This window comes from Mercenaria mercenaria, chromosome 9 (genome assembly GCF_021730395.1).
Source record: "Mercenaria mercenaria strain notata chromosome 9, MADL_Memer_1, whole genome shotgun sequence".
NCBI classification, from domain to species: domain Eukaryota; kingdom Metazoa; phylum Mollusca; class Bivalvia; order Venerida; family Veneridae; genus Mercenaria; species Mercenaria mercenaria.
Window position 1 is genome coordinate 52,780,659 of NC_069369.1, and position 18,531 is coordinate 52,799,189.

Here is an 18,531-nt window from a genome sequence, read left to right on the forward strand (position 1 = left end):
GAGCTAGTAGAATTTACAACTTAGTGTTTAAATGAATGGTGTCTTGATTTAATCTCACAGCAGTTAAGACATACACAATTATGAACATGTTATTGAAATGACTTTAAAGTCTCTTTGATTATATGGGGGCCTCATTGATGCACAGGCCCCATCTAACGGTATCCTTATGGTATAGCATTTATATAGATTAGTAAGAAAAAAGAAAAGGTAGGACACTTCCAAATACCCATATTCTCTTATTCATTAATATATGATCGATTTCAATAGAATAAAATTTAAACGTTAGTTGGAAATATTAAATTTAACAAATATACCACAAAAAATGTTCATATAAGTACTATTTTAGCTATAAAATCGATGTTTTACATTTTGAATCGAGTTGCTTTGCTCCGCTGTTTCCAGATCTGTGGTGCGAATATCCTCTGCGATTTCATTGGTTAAAAGGTATAGTTTGACAGATATCGGGAAAAATCGATATACCTCGGCTATATACCTTCATCATCATTATTTAAATAGAACTGAATGAAAAAAAAGCGACAAACAATAATAAACAAAAATGTCAATTCAGTTAGACAAACTAAGGAACGCTGCTAAGCGCGGCCACAACATTATTATATCGGGCCAAGCCAGTACAGAATATAATTTTTTCAATTTATTTTCACGAAATTTTATACCTTTGATATTGAAGGTTTATTTTTGACCACCGCAATAAGGACTACAAATTCACTCTGTTGCAAACCGGATGTATACAAGCAGGGAAGCTGTAGAAATCTGAAGTTTGTGGAAAATCGCTGATTTCTTTAAAAATACTGTAATGATAAAGGTCAAACTTATGCCGTAGGTTTATTACAGTAATATCAATGAATTAAGTGTATCGTTTGAACCGTCCGTTCTATATTAGCTTCAAACCAGATCTGGTGTTTCAGAAGTGTCCTACCTTTTCTTTTCTTACTATATAATGCTATACCATAAGGATACCGTTAGATGGGGCCTATGCATTGATGTGGGTTCGAGCCTCACTCAGGGCATTGAATTCTTCATGTGAGGAAGCCATCCAGCTGGCTTATGGAAGGTCAGTGGTTCTACCCAGGTGCCCGCTTGTGATGAAATAATGCACGGAGGGGCACCTGGGGTCTTCCTCCACGATCAAAGCTGAAAAGTCGCCATATGACCTATAATTGTGTTGGTGAGGCGTTAAACCCAACGAAACATGTAAATAAATTGATTATACGATATGTTTTTCATGAATTGCATTCTTTTCTTTTTCATATGGTCCTGTTCCTTGATGGTTGATGAAATACATCTAACTGCACATTGAAACGTGTGTTGGATCTGCGCTTTTATATGGAATTTTATGTGTCCAAATTTACAAAACTTAGTGATAAAGCAACGTATGCAAATGTATGGTAGCCCGTATCGGACTTGTAAAGAATGTGGTATATCCATACTAAAGACAGAAGGACCTATTGCTTTTTATAGGAGCTTCACTACACAACTTAGCATGAACGTTCCTTTCCAAGCTGTTCATTTTATGACTTACGAGGTTACTCAAGACTTTCTTAACCCAACACGTCAGTATGATCCATTGACGCATGGGATTTCTGGCGGGGTTGCAGGTGCAAGTGCTGCCATTGTAACAATGCCATTAGACGTTTGTAAAACTTTACTCAACACACAAGAGCACTGTTCAAGAACTAACAGTATATCTTACGTGAACGGTATGCGGGCAGCATTCCAGACTGTTTATGAATTCCAAGGGATTCGTGGATACTTTCGAGGCATCACTGCACGTGTTTTCTTCCAAATGCCGGCAACAGCTATCTCATGGTCAATTTACGAGTTTTTTAAAGCTTTTTTACATAGAGAGGAAGATGATAGTTCGCGTTACCTCAAAGTGTCCTCTTTACAGGCGTCGTCATCAAAGTAGAAAATTAAGCACATAATATCAAAGTCATTCTGAATAATTCCAAAGGCATTAAAGTGTTATATAGTGTTATATCTATGAAGTTGCCAATCAAAAAAGCTTTGTAGCAAATACTGAAATATAAAAGAAATGGCCAGGTAATAAGAAAATCACATATTTTGGAGAGAAGAAGGATCAGTAATTGTTTAGTCCTTGTTAAAAGCTATGGATATTTTTTTCAATGGTAATAGAAATAGCAGATATAAGTATTATCTTAAACTAAAGGAGATGATTTTATTAAAGCAACACTTCATAGTTGCCCTGATATTTTGTTTCGTAAAGTATGACATTAACCAAGTAATTTATCATCTACTGTAGTAAGTTGAAATTTTAGGGAAATAGGTCTGTTAATTGCTAAACAACAGGAACAATTCCTGGGTATCAATAGGTTTGTTGATCATGCTCAGTTACAATGCAAATGTGAAGAAAAGAAAAAAGCAGCTACACCTCTATTTTGTATGTTTACCTGACACATGTAAACTCTCAACACTGGGTATTTCTATTCATTTTGTTTGGACACGCTAAAATAGCAATTCGATCCTTTATATCATTTTTACTCGTTTTAAACAAAATAAAATGCCTCGACATATTTCCAGCAAGCGCATGATTGCATCTTTTACTATGGATTACTACTTTATGGTAATTTATTTAAACTATGAAGTGTTACTTTAAATGAATATACTGAAAAAAAGAATTTGATGTTTAAACGGTTGTTTACATAAAAAAAGGCATATACAATGTGCACTGGAGCAAGTGAAAATTTTCTTAAGTTGTTTGTCGGCCAGAAGACTGCTACAAGCAATGCCATAGATCTGTGTCCTCCGTATGCATGAATGTGTGAAATCCGTGTCAGTAGAGGACTGCTGCATGGTCTATTTATAGCTCAAATGTTGTTTGTAATGTCTGAAAGTGTGCTTGAATGCTTTCAAGTTTTGATAGTAATGAAAATGCAAATTTCTGTGATAAATATGCTTTGTTACGAAAGAGAAATACAAGGCCGGTATATTGTTGTCATTGCCTCCCGAAGTCCTTATTTTATCGTCCAGACATGACTTGTTGTTAATGGTGATTCCTTTGAAACATGATTTTAAAAGGCGTTACAAGATAGAGGGTGCAGAATTCTGTTTGAGCATCATACGGGAAAAGGAAACAGATACTTAAAAATGGATACCAAATTGTTACGAAAAGGATGTAAAATAAGAGAAAATTTAAAAAATCTACAAAGTATTAAGTGAAATGAAAAAGTGTGCATGTGTGTTTTAGCCCCTTGGAGCCAAGCTTAAGAGGAAATTCAAGTGAAAATGTGGATAAAGTGTGAAATGTGTTTGTGTTAAAGTTATGTCCCTTGTTTTTTCCTGTGTTCAAGGTTTTATTTGTGTAAATCATTTTACATGGTTTACAAACTTGATTTTTTATTATTGAAATATATATATATATCTGCCGTTATGTCAGATAGAAGACTTCTACATTGCGGTAACATATAAATGTTGAATTCATATTATCGTTGATCATGTTTGTAAGCAGATGTAGTGATCATAAATGTGCCGCACCATGAGAAAACCAACATAATGCGTTTGCGACCAGCTTGGATCCAGACCAGCCTGCGCATTCACACAGTCTGGTCAGGATCTATGCTGTTCACTTTCAAAGCCTATTGCAATTAGAGAAACCGTTAGCGAACAGCATGGATCCTGGATGCGCATGCTGGTCCGAATCCATGCTGGTCGCAAAAGCACTATGTTGGTTTTCTCATGGCACGGCTCAAATCATTATCAGCTTGTTATCAGTGCTGCTGTTTTTGATTGGATAGTAATTTGTTTAACTGGAAAATATGTATGATTGTTTTTATCAACTGATCAATAGCAATAAGGATTTTAATGATTGTGAATGACAAAAAAATTGCCTTCTGTTACAATGAATCTTATTATGGGTGGAATGGTTGAAAATTCGATCGTGTGCATGTTTTCAGTGTTTAACCTTCAGACTTGTAATGTAATGACCATTCTTTTGAGAACTGAAAAGGGGTCTTTATATATAGATGATCATTTTGAATAGGTTAAGACATTCTGTAGTGTCAGAAATATGAAGCCAGTGGCCTTTTGTTCACAGAGGTCTTTAGCACATATTTTTGACTGTTTTTCTTTTAACATATAGCCTGTGGCGGCAAGTGATTCTGCCTTTGCGACCCATGCAGACCAGGATCAGCCTGCACATCGCTGCAGTCTAATCTTGATCTGCACTATTCGCTATTCAGTCAGTAAATTTTCTGTGAACTTCATTTCGAATAACAAATGGTACTGCCCAAATTGGATGATAGACCAGTTCATTTTAGAAATTTAGCAGAGTAAAGGTTAGTGCCCCAATGGGAGGCATATAGTAAGTGCTGTTTCCATAAGTTTGTCTGTCTGTACATAACCCTTCTAGATATATATTTCAGATAGAACTTTAAAGTAATTCAAGGGATTTCAATGGAACTTTACACAAGTAAAAACATTTATGATAAATGTGTATATGTGCCAAAGACCGGTCTGTACTTCCAAAGGTATGGTCACAAGCAAGGGCATTCATGCTCCTGTCCAGAACATTGTGTCTTAGCTGTTAACTTTTATAAAGGGTTCAACATGTTCAAGGGATACAAATAAAACTTGACTAAAATGTTCAGTAATGTGTAAAAGTGTCAAGGTTACAGGTTAGAGCACTAACAATGACCCAGGGTCAGGTGTGATATTTAGGTGGCATTTGTATTAAGCAAACATTTGTTACATTATGCACAATTTCCATCACTAAATAATGTTCCATACTTGGCAGGCAGAAATAGGGAAATTTGTGCAGAAATTCTGACACCAGGTATTGATTTTTGCTGCTGTTTGGCAGACTACACATTTACACAATTACTTCCATGTGAACTTTATACTTTTATTGATAGGAGAGGGTAATCACTGCTCAGAAGAACATAATTTTATGTTGTGCACAACAGGTCTTGAAATCATTACTTTAAATCAAGATTTACATAACAAACGAAAGGGTGAAAAAGGGAGATTTCAGTTAAAAAGTGTGTTTTTTTTTATGATATAATGAACATTTCTCATAATGACACTGTAACACTTACAGTGAGAATAAGAAATATCAATATTAACATATGGCAGTCAAGATAAGGTTGGACATGGTGCTAAAGCAGCAAGCTTTCGGATTAATGAATTGAGGATGTTTCCAGTCAAAAGGAAATACTTAAGTATTTAATATGAGTTCATTTACCCAGTAGCTTACGTTCCCAAATTCTTCATTATATTACATCTACTTGTCAAATGACTAATGTCAATAATTTTAGATAACTGCAGTGAAGGTCATTCAGTATTTCCCATGATCTAGAACATTATTGTCAGTATAAAGCACACACACAAAAATCAATTGCCTATATTTGCGTGGTACTTGCTGTGTTAGATTCAATGCTATTTTTAGCAGGGGACATTCTCACTGGCATCGTGTGTGCAGCCTGACAGTTGGCATATTTTTGTTCAAAACAGTTTAATTGTAATTTAACTTTATTCACTGGTTACTATATTTATATATATATACACAACTTAGCTAAATAAAATACTGCGAGAGATGTGTTCCTGAAAAACTTGACCCTTACCATGCTGGACACGACTGATTCTGCCTTTGCAACCAGTGTAGATCATGATCAGCCTGCACATCCATGCAGTCTGATTATGATCTGCACTGTTTACCATTCAGTCAGTATTTTTTTTGTTAAGCACCCTTTTTAACAGTTAATGGTACTGTCCAGATTGAACGATGGACAGGTTCATTATAGAAATGTTGCAGGGTATGGGGTTGACTATATAATTTGTCAAGAGTTGTGTCACAAGGGCCTTGCTACAGTCCAGAGATGCAGGATTTACAATTGTTATGAAACAAATTTGTTACTCTCAGGGAGATTATGTGTAAGTTAAGTAACATGTAGTTGAAAAATCGCCAAAGTATAAATTGCTTTAAAATAAACATGAAATGTAATTACATAGCAACTAATTACAGGTACATCTTTAATTACCTCAGGTCTGATTGTATCTTACAAGGTCAAATTACCACTATTGTAAAACTACTGGTCTTGACTACCTGCTTCAACTTTAAGAACCACCACAACCTAGTGACCTACTTTTTCCTCTCACATGAACTTCATGCAAATCATTCTGATAATACTGGTACATTATATATAATACTGCTGTTCTACAAGATGACAGGTGGACAATCTAGGCCCTCCCTGAAGTATTATTTTAATGTGTTTTTACAACTTCATCTGCAAAAATATTAAGTCAATCTCTTTTCAGTATAGTCTTAAAAACATAGATTGATAAGTATCTTATACTGTAAAACAAAGTGTAGTCTAAACTCGCCTTAAAAGTAATACATCAAGTACTGTGCACACTACTACATCAGTTCAATAATATATTTAGACATTAAACACATTGTCTTGGCAATATATATGTATCTGTCAGTTTGTAACTAGATACTTGTTATTTCTCAATTTTTTCATGCAAATTATGTATAATTACCATGATGGAAATTATTTATAATTACCATGATGGAAATACAAAAGAATACAGTTATTTTGTGGCGTGTCTTTAAACATAGAGTGGAACTGATGTATCTTCTTCAATGCAATACTGTATTTGTTTTAACTTCTGGGCAGATAAGACCTGCATGTAGTGAAAACACAAAGTGGAAGGCAAATAAATTAGGTTGATAACTCGAGATGTAGCCTGTTCTGAAAGGTCATCATGATATCTAACAATTTGTATGCAAAGACCTGTAATAGGTGTATTTTAAATTCTATTTTGGGGAAAAAAGTTGCCTTTCATACTCCATGACTGTATTGTGGGTAACAATTTCAGAACTCAAGTGTTTGCGTCAACAGTTGGATTTTCTATTTGTTTTTGGCTCTTTTGAAGCACGTATATAAATAACAGAATTTATTTTTAGGTAAAAGAAAGGTTTAGATGTCTATGTATGCCTGTGTATGGGTAGGAAGTCCCTATATGTAATTAGCATCTGTTAAAAAAGACATACTAAAAGTATGATTGTACATTACTAAATATAGATGTACACAGTTCGTAAATGAAGTTCTTAAATGTAGGTTTTACAAGTATTTTGAATACGATTATGTACCGGATATTTAAATTTGGTTGATATTTCAGTGTTCTAAAATTTAACACCACAAATACATAATGTAAATGTGTTGTAAAATTATGCAGCATGTATATAACCTCATCCTTATAGTCATTCTTTTTAGGAACAAAACACTTAAAGGTTCCAGTTCTAATGCATATTAGATGAATTTTCATTACTGTTTTATAAATTAAGTCATGGGGATATTGAATGACCCTTGCTTCGTACTGTGAATTCATGTAGTTGGCATAAAATCTCATGTTTTTGTCGAAACAGGTTTTTTTGTGGGAACATGATTTCTTGAATATTTCTTTATAGGCATAACATAAAATGTAATTTTATTAACCTTATCATGCTTGACATGATTGATTCTGCCTTTGCGACCAGTTTATATTATGATAAGCCTACACATCTGTGCAGTCTGATCAAGATCTGCACTGTTCGCCATTCAGTCAGTATCTTTTTAGGAAGCACCCCTTTTATCAGTTAATGGTACTGCCCAAATTGAAAGATGGACAAGTTCATTGTAGAAACTTAGCAGGGTAAGGATCTTGATTTTATGTTGTGTTACATATTTGAACTACATGAAAATTAGTCTCCCACAAATAAAGTATTTAGTAATTACTAAATGGTGATAATAATAATTTAGCTATTTGTTAAGCTATCAACTTTGATGTTTGATTTTTGTGAGAACTGATAAAAGTCAGTAAGGTCAGTTTACTCTAATCCTGCCTGAATATTATCTCTGTAATGTTGTTAGGTAATCATCATCAAATCTCGACATAACCTGCCTTGACTTGTGCGCACATTTGTTTTTGTTAGCGAGTTTTGATGGTGCATTATTCCTCTACTTGTCTGACACTTCATTTGTATCCCTTTACATGACTGAATTTCAAAATAAAAAAGAATAGTATCAATACAGCTGAACTGCATTTTTGATGAGGCTGTATTCAGTGATCATAGTTAAAAGGTGTGGTTCATAGTTTTTATTTGATTATGGACAACAAAAGTTGAGTTTGAAGTATATGAAGAGGCCTTTGTTTTGATGGGTTTAACGTCCCACTGACACAGTTGTAGGTCATATGGTGACTTTGCAACTTTTATGATGGAGGAAGACCCCAGGCTCCCTTTTGTGCATTATTTCATCACGAGCGGGCACCTGGGTAGAACAACCGATGGTCTGTAAGCCAGTTGGATGGTTTCTTCACATGAAGAATTCAATGCCACAAGTGAGGCTCAAACCCAGTGGTGAGGGGCAAGTGATTTGAAGTCAGCGACCTTAACCCCTTGGCCGCTACTTACCCATACACGTTATAAGGGGCCTCCCTGGCTGTGTGGTTATGGTTGCCAGCTTTGAATAACTTGCCACTCACCACTGTTGATTTGAAACCACATTTGCTACACCACATTTGGTGTGTAGATCTCTTTCATATAAGTGAGCCATCCAGGGTGCTTACGGAAGGTCTGTGATTCTGCCAAGGTGCCTGTCTGTGATGAAGTAATGCCAGGAGGTGCACCTTGGGTTTCCCACCCCCATCAAAAGCTGGAAAATTGCCATATAACCTACAGTTGTATGGATGTGCTGTTAAACCCTACAAAAAAAAAACACACACACACAAAAAAACTCAGTAGGTTGCGTACCTTTGAACAAATTAAAAATTGAGCATCTTCATTTTTTATAAACAGGAAAAGAAATCTATGAGAAACATGTTATCAGATAAAAGGGCTTTACACTTAGCATCAATTCTTTTTACTTCTTGTGCCTATGGATTGTTTCTGTGTTTTGTTTGAATTGTGTTATTTTGTAATATTTGTAAAGAGATTGAGATTTCATATATGTATGTGCTTTAACCTACTGGCAGCAAGTGATTCTGCCTTTGCGGCCAGTGCAGACCAAGATCTGCATCTGCAAGATGGTCTGCACTGTTTGCTATTCAGTCAGTAAATTTTCAGTGAACACCCCTTCGAATAATAAATGGTTTTGCCCAAATTGAATGATGGACAAGTTCATAATAGAAATTTAGCTGGCTAAGGGTTAATGTCTAAAATTTAGACTTTGACTTAAGAGATATTTAAAGTGCCATAACTTTCCCATTAATTGGTTTGTAATGATGGAATTTTTCTTAGCTATTTATCTTTGCAGAAAGCGCATTCATGCAAAGTTTCATGACAATTTGCACAAAATTAATAGTGAAGGAGTGAAAATAAAATTTTGCATCGTAAAGGCTAAGTCTAATTTTCATTCTTAAAACTTTGATGAAAAACTAAGTTTTTTATTTAATAAATGTCTTTTTTATCAGATTTAGTTATGATGTACAGATTTGTAGAGCCTTATTGGCCAAGTGGTTACAGTTGCTGGGTTTGAACCATTTACCTAGTTAAGTTTTACCCCACTTTGGATCTAGAATTCCAGAAGCACAAGCACTAACACATGCTGTATTGTGGAAGGTTGATGGTTCAAATCCAGGTACCCGCCGGTGCCTGAAATAATGCCTTGTTAGGCACCATGGGTATACTTACGTTATCAAAGCTTGAAAGTCAGCATTTGACCTAAGTTATGTCAATGGGACAAGAGTCTGTACATTTAGATGCACATAATGAAATCTCAAGCTCTTTGTTTTTCTGAAACTTTACTACTTCCAGCTTTAATTTGAATGATGGTGTAGGGATTTCATGAATCATTATCATTAGAAAAAACATCATTGAGGTAAAATTGTTGCGAACATTGTCAGTGGAAATAATTTGTTTAGTTTACAGAATTAATAATACATTTTGTTTAAACCTCTTTTAAAAAAACCCAGGAAAAATGGTATCATTTGTTCACATTTTTATTTCAGTATTTGAATAGGCATAGGTCCTTTTGGAAAATTCCATAAGAGATTAAGAATGTTGGTTATATTGATCAAAGAGTCACAGTGGCCTAGTGGTTAAGGTTGCCGTCTTCAAATCACTTCACCCTCTTGAGTGCTGTGGGTTTGAAACCTAGTCTGCAATTCTTGCACATCAGTAAAACATCCAGCTAGCTTTCTTAAAGGACCAGTGTTTCTAACCCTGTGCCAGTCTGCACAGCTCCATGTGATTCTGGGACAGTTTGTGTATGAAAAGAATTGGAACCACTGTCTGGCCCTTGTATAATCGTAAGAGGCGACTTACAGGGTCTTAACGCTTTGTTTTGCTGTGTCTCTTTGATTCCAGCAGGCATGAAAGTTCTGGTTCCATACCTCATGTTTTTATTTTGATGTAAATGAGATATGAACCAAAATTTTTAGTCCTGCTTGGTGCCATATTACCTGTTCTTTGTTGGTGCACCATAAAACCCAAAGCAACAAATCAACTAAAAACCAAAAAAGCTGGAAAGTCACCATGATTGTTATCTAAACAAAACAAACAATATATTTTTGTTTTAGGTAAAGTTTAAAATCTATGCTCCTTGAAGTGTAAGTTCTTCACTCCAAAGGTATGTTTGGATAAAAAACAAATCTCAAGACAGATTTTAAATCAAAATTACAGAGTGTTTTTGTTTGTTGGGGGGAAAAAGTAAACCTAGTCTACTCTTTACAAACCAAAGTGTCACTGCCTTGTCATCAAAAGGGATAAAATGAGCCGCACCATGAGAAAACCAACATAGTGTGTTTGCATCTGCGCAGTCTGGTCAGGACCCATGCTGTTCGCTAACCGTTTCTCTTAATTGCAATAGGCTTTGAAAGCGAACAGCATTGATCCTGACCAGACTGCGTGGATGCGCAGGCTGGTCTGGATCCATGCTGGTCGCAAATGCACTATGTTTGTTTTATCACGGCACGGCTCAAATATAGCATTATCTCAAAATAGAACACATACTAAAATACTGTACATAGCAAATAACAATTTATGTAGCTGTTAAACATCTGTTAGACCATGATATTGTGTTTTAACCTGATAAAGATTTTGTATGAAAGTTATATATAGCTTTTCAGTTATATTTATAGGTTATTTGATTTGTTAAAAAAAAACATGCGCAAGTTCTGCAGCAGAAATATTACTTGACATTAGGAGCGCAATATTATTCCTTGAAAGAACAAGTGCATATTTCTTGATGCAAACCTAATAATCTTAATATTACATACAAATGCTGTAATTTTGATTATCATAAATTTGTTCTTTAGCTTGAGGAAAATGGAAACTATTGTTGTTAAAGAACTTTTTAACGCAAAGACATTCATGAAACGGATGTTAAAAATAACGTCATGCACCCAGTATGAAAATAATTGAGTGTGTAATAAATAAGTACTGTTTATTGGGCTATTTACCTGTCCTTTTCATTTTGTGATTTTACAGACAGCAGACATATTCATGATGTTAAGAGTTTGAGTTTCATAGTTACCTGTATTTACACTTTTAGAGATTATTACTGCCTAATATTTAACCTTTAGCCTGCAGGCAGCAAGTGATTCTGCCTTTGCGACCAGTGCAGACCAAGGTCAGCCTGCACATCCATGCAGTCTGATCATGGTCTGAACTGTTCGCTATTCAGTCAGTAAATTTTCAGTAAACACCCCTTCGAATAATAAATGGTGTTGCCAAAATTGAATGATGGACCAGTCCATTATAGAAATTTAGCAGGGTAAGGGTTAATTGTCTTTTGAATTTGTCTGATGCTGTGTTTTGAAATACCGGTATTAGCAGAAATAAACGGTCACTGATATTATCGAATCTACAGTAGCTATATATACACTAAATTAGAGTTCTTTATTTTATGAATATTTAAATGTACATGTTACTCTTTATATGCCTTGAATAATCAGGAAACTTATGAAAAGATATCTGTTTTGCAAGTTGGTATATTGGATGGAAATTTTGCAGCTTTTTTTCTGATACACTCATTTGCCATTTTACTAGGTATAAAAACACAGTTGTCAAATTGATGCATTCGTTTTTCTGTGGTGTCTCATTTATTTCCTATGAATCATCATGTAATAGATTAGTTTTGTTACAGTTTACAAACACATTACTAAAAATCTAAGGAATGCATACCTAGTTCAAACATCTCCAGGCTTATTGTGGACTCTTTCATTTGCATTTTTCTGTTTTGTCTGTCTGTTTTCAGGAATGTCTCCCTCTTACATTCGCAGCAGTTTACTTTGTAAGTATGAAAAGGAGGTGTCAGAATACATTTCTTTTATATTACAGAGTGACTAAGATCTGCTTCCTATGGTTTCATAAGTCAAGCTAAGAATTTTTAACACCAGTCTGGTTTCAGATTTTTATTTTTTGTTGGAAAAAAAAAATAAGAGAAAATCTGTAGGTTTTCTGGATCTGACTCATAAGCCAGTCATTCACAGTTATTTCCAGTTTCTTAAACCCTGGAGAAGATGTAGGTTAAACTGGAACAATGTTAAGTCAGATAAATAACTTGTTTGTTGCTGTAGAACCAATGTAAAACCCATGCTAATACACAAAACCAGTATATGAGCCGTGTCATGAGAAACCAACATAATGGGTTTGCTACCAGCATGGATCCAGACCAGCCTGCGCATCCGTGCAGTCTGGTCAGGATCCATACTGTTCGCTTTCAAAGCCTATTACTATTGAAGAAACTGTTAGCGAGCAGCATGAAGCCTGACCAGACTGCACGGATGCGCAGGCTGGTCTGGATCCATGCTGGTCGCTTTCAAAGCCTATTACTGTTGAAGAAACTGTTAGCAAACAGCATGGATCCTGACCAGACTGCGCAGATGCGCAGGCTGGTCTGGATCCATGCTGGTCGCAAAACCACTATGTTGGTTTTCCCAGGGCACGGCTCATATGTATTTGTAAGTCATATGATCGACATCTGTGTTAAGAATGGCAAAAGATACCATAGACTTTCCCTGATTAATGGCCCTCAGCCCTGTCAAAAAACAGAAGTACAAAAAAATGTACTTATTTTTTATTAGGTCATAAATGAATACCAGCTCTATGGAAGTGCTATATATGTTAAATTTTATTTATTAGAAGTTGGATCTATAGTCTGCATTTAGGCCTAAAAAAAAAAATTCTTTGTTTCCGGTAACATGCTCAAAAAAATTAGGGTAGGTAGGTCGGAAATTTTTTTTTTTTTTGAATTTTTTTTTATTAAGGGAGACTCTTCGGAAATTATTTTTTTGTCAAAAAATGAATACAAATAGGGGTGTTATGCCTTTAGAGCATCAGGAAGTTGATTTCTAACATCACTGACCATGTTTTAAGCATAAAAAGTGCAGTTTGGCAACTTTTTGTCAAAAAGTTGAAAAAATTATTCTCCAAGGCCATAAAAACATTTAGGGTCGGGCCAAATATTTAGGGTAGGTCGGGATACCGGAAACAAACAATTTTTTTTTACGCCTTACTGAAAAAATGTAAGAACAAACCTCTGAAGAACAAAAAAAAAAAAATATATAAAAATTTTAGTGGCCTTTATGAACCCCCATTTACAAAATTTGATTCCCCCAGGGACATTAATAAAGGAATATACTGTATAAATGTTTATGATCATTTTCTTCAGATTCTTAGTGTTTAAAATCAACTATAAGCCAAAGTCTCCTTTCTATGAAATTCCTATTTCTTTGATTGTCTCTTGTAGCCTGGATTAGATGATTATGTTTATTTTAAGGCGTGTATTCATCAACATTCAAAATGGGGCATTGAAGCTGAAGAATTTGCCTAAGTATGAAGAAGTCTGTTTGTATTTGGCAGCAGCTGAAAATTTTATGAGTGTTAAATTGGTGAGAAGTGTAGGCATTTTATTTTACACAGTGAAGGGAAATTTGATGTAACCCAGTTAAAGATTTCTTTTACAGGATAAAAATTGTTGATGAACACAGGCCTTAGAATTGCATTGAATTTATTAAGATTATCTAATAGATTTAGATTTTAGAACTACTAATGATTTAGGATAAAATGTCATTTGAGCAGACTGATAGAAATACATAAATACCAGTCTACTCAACTGACGAGTTGTCCTGAAAGATCAGTAGATTGAAATTATTGCATGTGTATTATTGTTTTGAATGAATCATTTATTGTTACCTACAAATGTCAGAAGAAGACTTCTACATAATAAACAGATAAAATCATTAGTTTTGTGTGTTTCTAGCATTCTGGTACAATGTGTTTAAACCTTTAGCCTGCTGGCCGCAAGTGATTTTGCTTTTTGCGACCAGTGCAGACCAAGATGTGCAGGCTGATCTTGGTCTGCACTGTTCGCTATTCGGTCAGTAAATTTTAAGTGAGCACCCCTTTGATTAATAAGTGGTACTGCCCAAATTGAAATGATAGACCAGTCCATTTTAGAAATATAGCAGAGTAAAGGTTAATAGCCCCCATTAAAGTTTGTGTTGGGCACAGTAAAGTTTTTGTTGGCTGTAGTCTGTCAGATGGTTTAGCTGGTGCATATCTCGTAAACCCATTTCAGAATGAGAACCAAGTCCTGTGATTTCTTCCTTGCTATAGAAAATGCTAGCAGGTAAACGCTATGCAACTGGAAGTGCCCTTGGTTGTAATTTAGGTATAAAAGATCTCTTTATGATGGATAAGATATTACACCACCACAAGTTTTTATACGCTTGTCTGAAAGACTGACGTATTATGGGAATGCCCTTGGTTGGTGGGCAGCATCCACAAACTTGGTCTGGAGCATTTCTTCTTCATGCATGGAGGGATTTTGATGTAACTTTGTACAAATGTTCATCACCATGAGACGGAGTGTCTGTTGCAAGAACCAGGTCCCTAGGTCTAAGGTCGAGTTCACAGAGGTCAAATTCACGAATGACTGTCTGGAGCATCTCTTCTTCATGCGTGGAGGGATTTTAATGTAACTTGGCACAATTGTTCACCATCATGAGATGGAGTGTCTTGTGCAAGAACCAGGTCCATAGGTCCAATGTCAAGGTCACACTTGAAGGTCAAAGGTCAGATACAAAAATGACAACTTTGTCCAGAGCATTTCTTCTTCATGCATGAAGGGATTTTGATGTAACTTGGCACAATTGTTTACCATCATCACCTAAGGTCACAAGGTCAAGGTCACACTTAGAGGTCAAAGGTCAAATACAAGAATAATAACAAAAAAAACTCTCGACAGACGTGTTTTGTGACTGGCACTCTTGTTTGCGTTTCATGTTGAAATAATTATCTGTCCAACCTGAAACATTTGAACCAGCACCTTGGAGAACACTGAAGGGAAGTGAACATTACTTTATTATACACCTGTCCCTGAAAGAGCAGGGCGTATTATGTGAACACCTGTAGCGGGCAGTCGGCGTCCAAAGTATGTCCGCTCTCTAAGTCAAACAGTTTTCATCCGATCTTCACCAAACTTGCTGACAATGTTTGTGGGCATAATATCTCGGCCAAGTTCTATAACCAGCCAAATCGCCCCAGGCACTCTTGGATTATGGCCCTTGAATTACTAGGAAAACTGCGAATTTAGGCTTGTCCACTCTCTTAGTCGAACTGTTTTCATCCGATCTTCACCAAACTTGCTAACAATGTTTGTGGGCATAATATCTCGGCCTAGTTTGATAACCACCCAAATCGCCCCAGGCACTCTTGGATTATGGCCCTTGAATTAGGCCAAGTTCAATGACTGGGCGGAATTTGTGACAGTCTGGCACTCTTGTTCAATTGTAGATTGCAATGAGAAAAATTTTTGAGTCTAATAACTATATCTTGAATCATTTTTAGCTCAAATGTTTGAAATTTTTTAGTTTGGAGAGATTTTTTAATCGCCCTTTCTTTGGTGTCTATGTTGCAAAAGTTTTGCAAAAATTATAAGCCGGTTTCTCAACAACTACTTGGCCAAATGCTTTCAAACTTCACACATGTCTTTGGCATCATTAGATGACCTCATAACTCTAGCCTTTAGTAGTCCCCTACTGGTTGAAAACCAGTTTCGGGGACTATAGGAATGGGCTTTTCCGTCATTCCATCTGTCTGTCCATCCGTCCATCTGCAATTTCATGTCTGGTCCATAACTCTGTCATCCATGAAGGGATTTTAATATTACTTGGCACAAATGTTCCCCATGTTAAGATGATGTGTCATGCGCTAAAATCCGGACCTAGCTCAAAGGTCAATATCACAATTTGAGGTCAAAGGTCAACAGGGCTTTTTTCCTGTCCGGTCCATAACTCTGCCATCCATGAAGGGATTTTAATATTACTTGGCACAAATGTACCTCATAATAAGACGATGTATCTTGCACATCTTTCAGAGCCTAGCTCAAAGTTCAAGATCACACTTGGCAGTCAAATGTTAACATGGCTTGAACAGGGTCCGTTTCATGTCCAGTCCATAACTCTGTCACTCATTAAGGGATTTTAATATCACTTGGCACAAATGTCCCCCATGATAAGACAATGTGTCGTGCCAAAACATGGACCCCTAGCTCAAAGGTCAAGGTCACAATTGGAGGTCAAATGTCAATAGGGTTTTTTTCCTGTCCGGTCCACAACTCTGTCATGCATCAAGCGATTACAACATTTCTTGGCATAAATGTTCCCCATGATGAGACAACGTGTCCTGTGCAACATTCAGAACCCTAGCTTAAGGTCAAGGTCACACTTGGGGATCAAAGGTCAATAGGATTTTTTCCTGTTCGGTTTATTACTTCGTCATGCAAAACAGGATTTAAATATCAGTTTGCACAAGTATTCCCCTGGATAAGACCACGCGTCATGTGCAAAACCTGGGCCCTTAGCTGCAAGGTCGTCACACTTGGAAGTCAAGGCCAAAAGGGATTTTTTCCTGTCGAGTCTGTAACTCGACAATCCTTAAAGGGATTTCAATATTACTTGGCTCAAATGTTCACCACACCAAGACAGAGTGTCATGCACAAGAACCAGGTCCCTTGTCTAAGGTTAAGGTCACACTTAGAGGCCAATGGTCATTGCTTTAAACTGCTGTTTGTAAGCTAGTATTAAGTGACAGAGCTTCAAATATTGACTGCTCTTGTTGAGTTATTGCTCTTTTTATACCAAATGTTTTAGTTGTAGCTCAGAGCAGAGCTGTTGTGATACCAATGTCTGTCATCAACAATTTTATTGGTCAGTTAGAGCCCAGCCTTAGTGAAATATGCTCATAGTGTTTATTTCAATAAAATCTGAAACAAGTTCAATACTGTCCATCTGGGGTCAATAACTAGGTCAAATATTAGGACTAAAGGCCACATTTAAAATGTAACTCAGATCTTCATAAAACATTGTCAGAATGTATGTCTATGTATTAAGGTCAAATTTGAAAACGGATCATCTGAGTAAAAACGTAGATAACCAAGTCAATCGTAGAAAAAACTTCCGTATTTCTAGAGGTGAAATTACTAATCTGTTCTGCTTGAAACACGGTCAGTGTTTGCAAGTCTTCGACTGGGTCATGTAGGGTCTAAAATGAGGCAATTAAGTAGAAAAACATATTACTGGTAAGGATAGAGTCATTTTGGAAAATGAAGGGCATAATGATAGATAAAATGTACTGCAAAGTAAATTGTTCATTTTACTGCGCTTTATTCTTTTATATAGTTACATTCCTAGACTTGAAAAATTACAAATCTGGGTCCTTATGTAAGCAAGTAAATTTAAAATGTAAGCCATTATAAATGTAATTATTACATCTAGACAAGATTTAAAATCGTGCAACACTTGACCTTGTTTCTATCTCTACAAGCAGTCCTTATCTATCTAACTGGAGGTTATCTAAGTTTAAGCCCAGTGTTACTATTTGGTTTGTTGAGTTTAATGCCATACCTAAACAATTTTAGCTCATATGGTGACTTTCCAGCTTTCAATGCTGGAGGAATACCCCACGTGCCCCTCAATGAATTATTGCAGACACAGACAGACAGACATCTGAGTAGAACCACAAACTGTCTGTAAAGCAAGCTTGAAGGTTTCCTCGCATGTATTGAAAGAACTCTGCTACCCAAGTGAGGTTTCGAACCCCCAGTGGTAAGAGAGAAGTGATTAAAAGTTGGAGGCCTTAACCACTATGCCACGGAGGCCACCTGGTGTTCAGGGTAATATAGTATGGTAAAAGTAAATGTAATGGGCAAGAATGCTCTGGCGAAATGATTACCGGTAGAATGGAAAGAATCTATTGGTGTTTCTTCAACGTCAATTGTCAACATTGAAAAAACAATTACAATGTAATTTAAATTATTATTTAAAAATTGCCCTTAAGGAGCGAATTTTTTCTAACGTTAAGAATTTTTTCTTACCCTGTGAGCTTGAAGAACATTAGTTTCTAAGACAAACAAGAGCAGAAAAAACATAGGTCACCGAACTCGTTTTAATTTTATAGTGTATTTTCTTCACACACTGTACGCATTTTTGAAATTTTGTAAAATTGAAAAAATGTTGTTACTTTATAAAACATATAATATCCTACTTAATCTTATAGGGATTTCAGGT

At 35.9% G+C, this 18,531-nt stretch overlaps 1 protein-coding gene across 1 annotated transcript in view; it reads left to right on the top strand.

The window, feature by feature from the left end:
* Positions 1–14,205, top strand: part of LOC128559518 (mitoferrin-2-like) — a 28,189-nt gene extending 13,984 nt beyond the window's left edge. The window contains exon 4 of the mRNA XM_053551412.1: positions 1,380–14,205. Within this exon, the coding sequence (XP_053407387.1) occupies positions 1,380–1,927 (548 nt within the window). The 3' untranslated portion in view covers positions 1,928–14,205. The remainder of the gene's footprint in view (positions 1–1,379) is intronic.
* Positions 14,206–18,531: the final 4,326 nt, after the last annotated feature.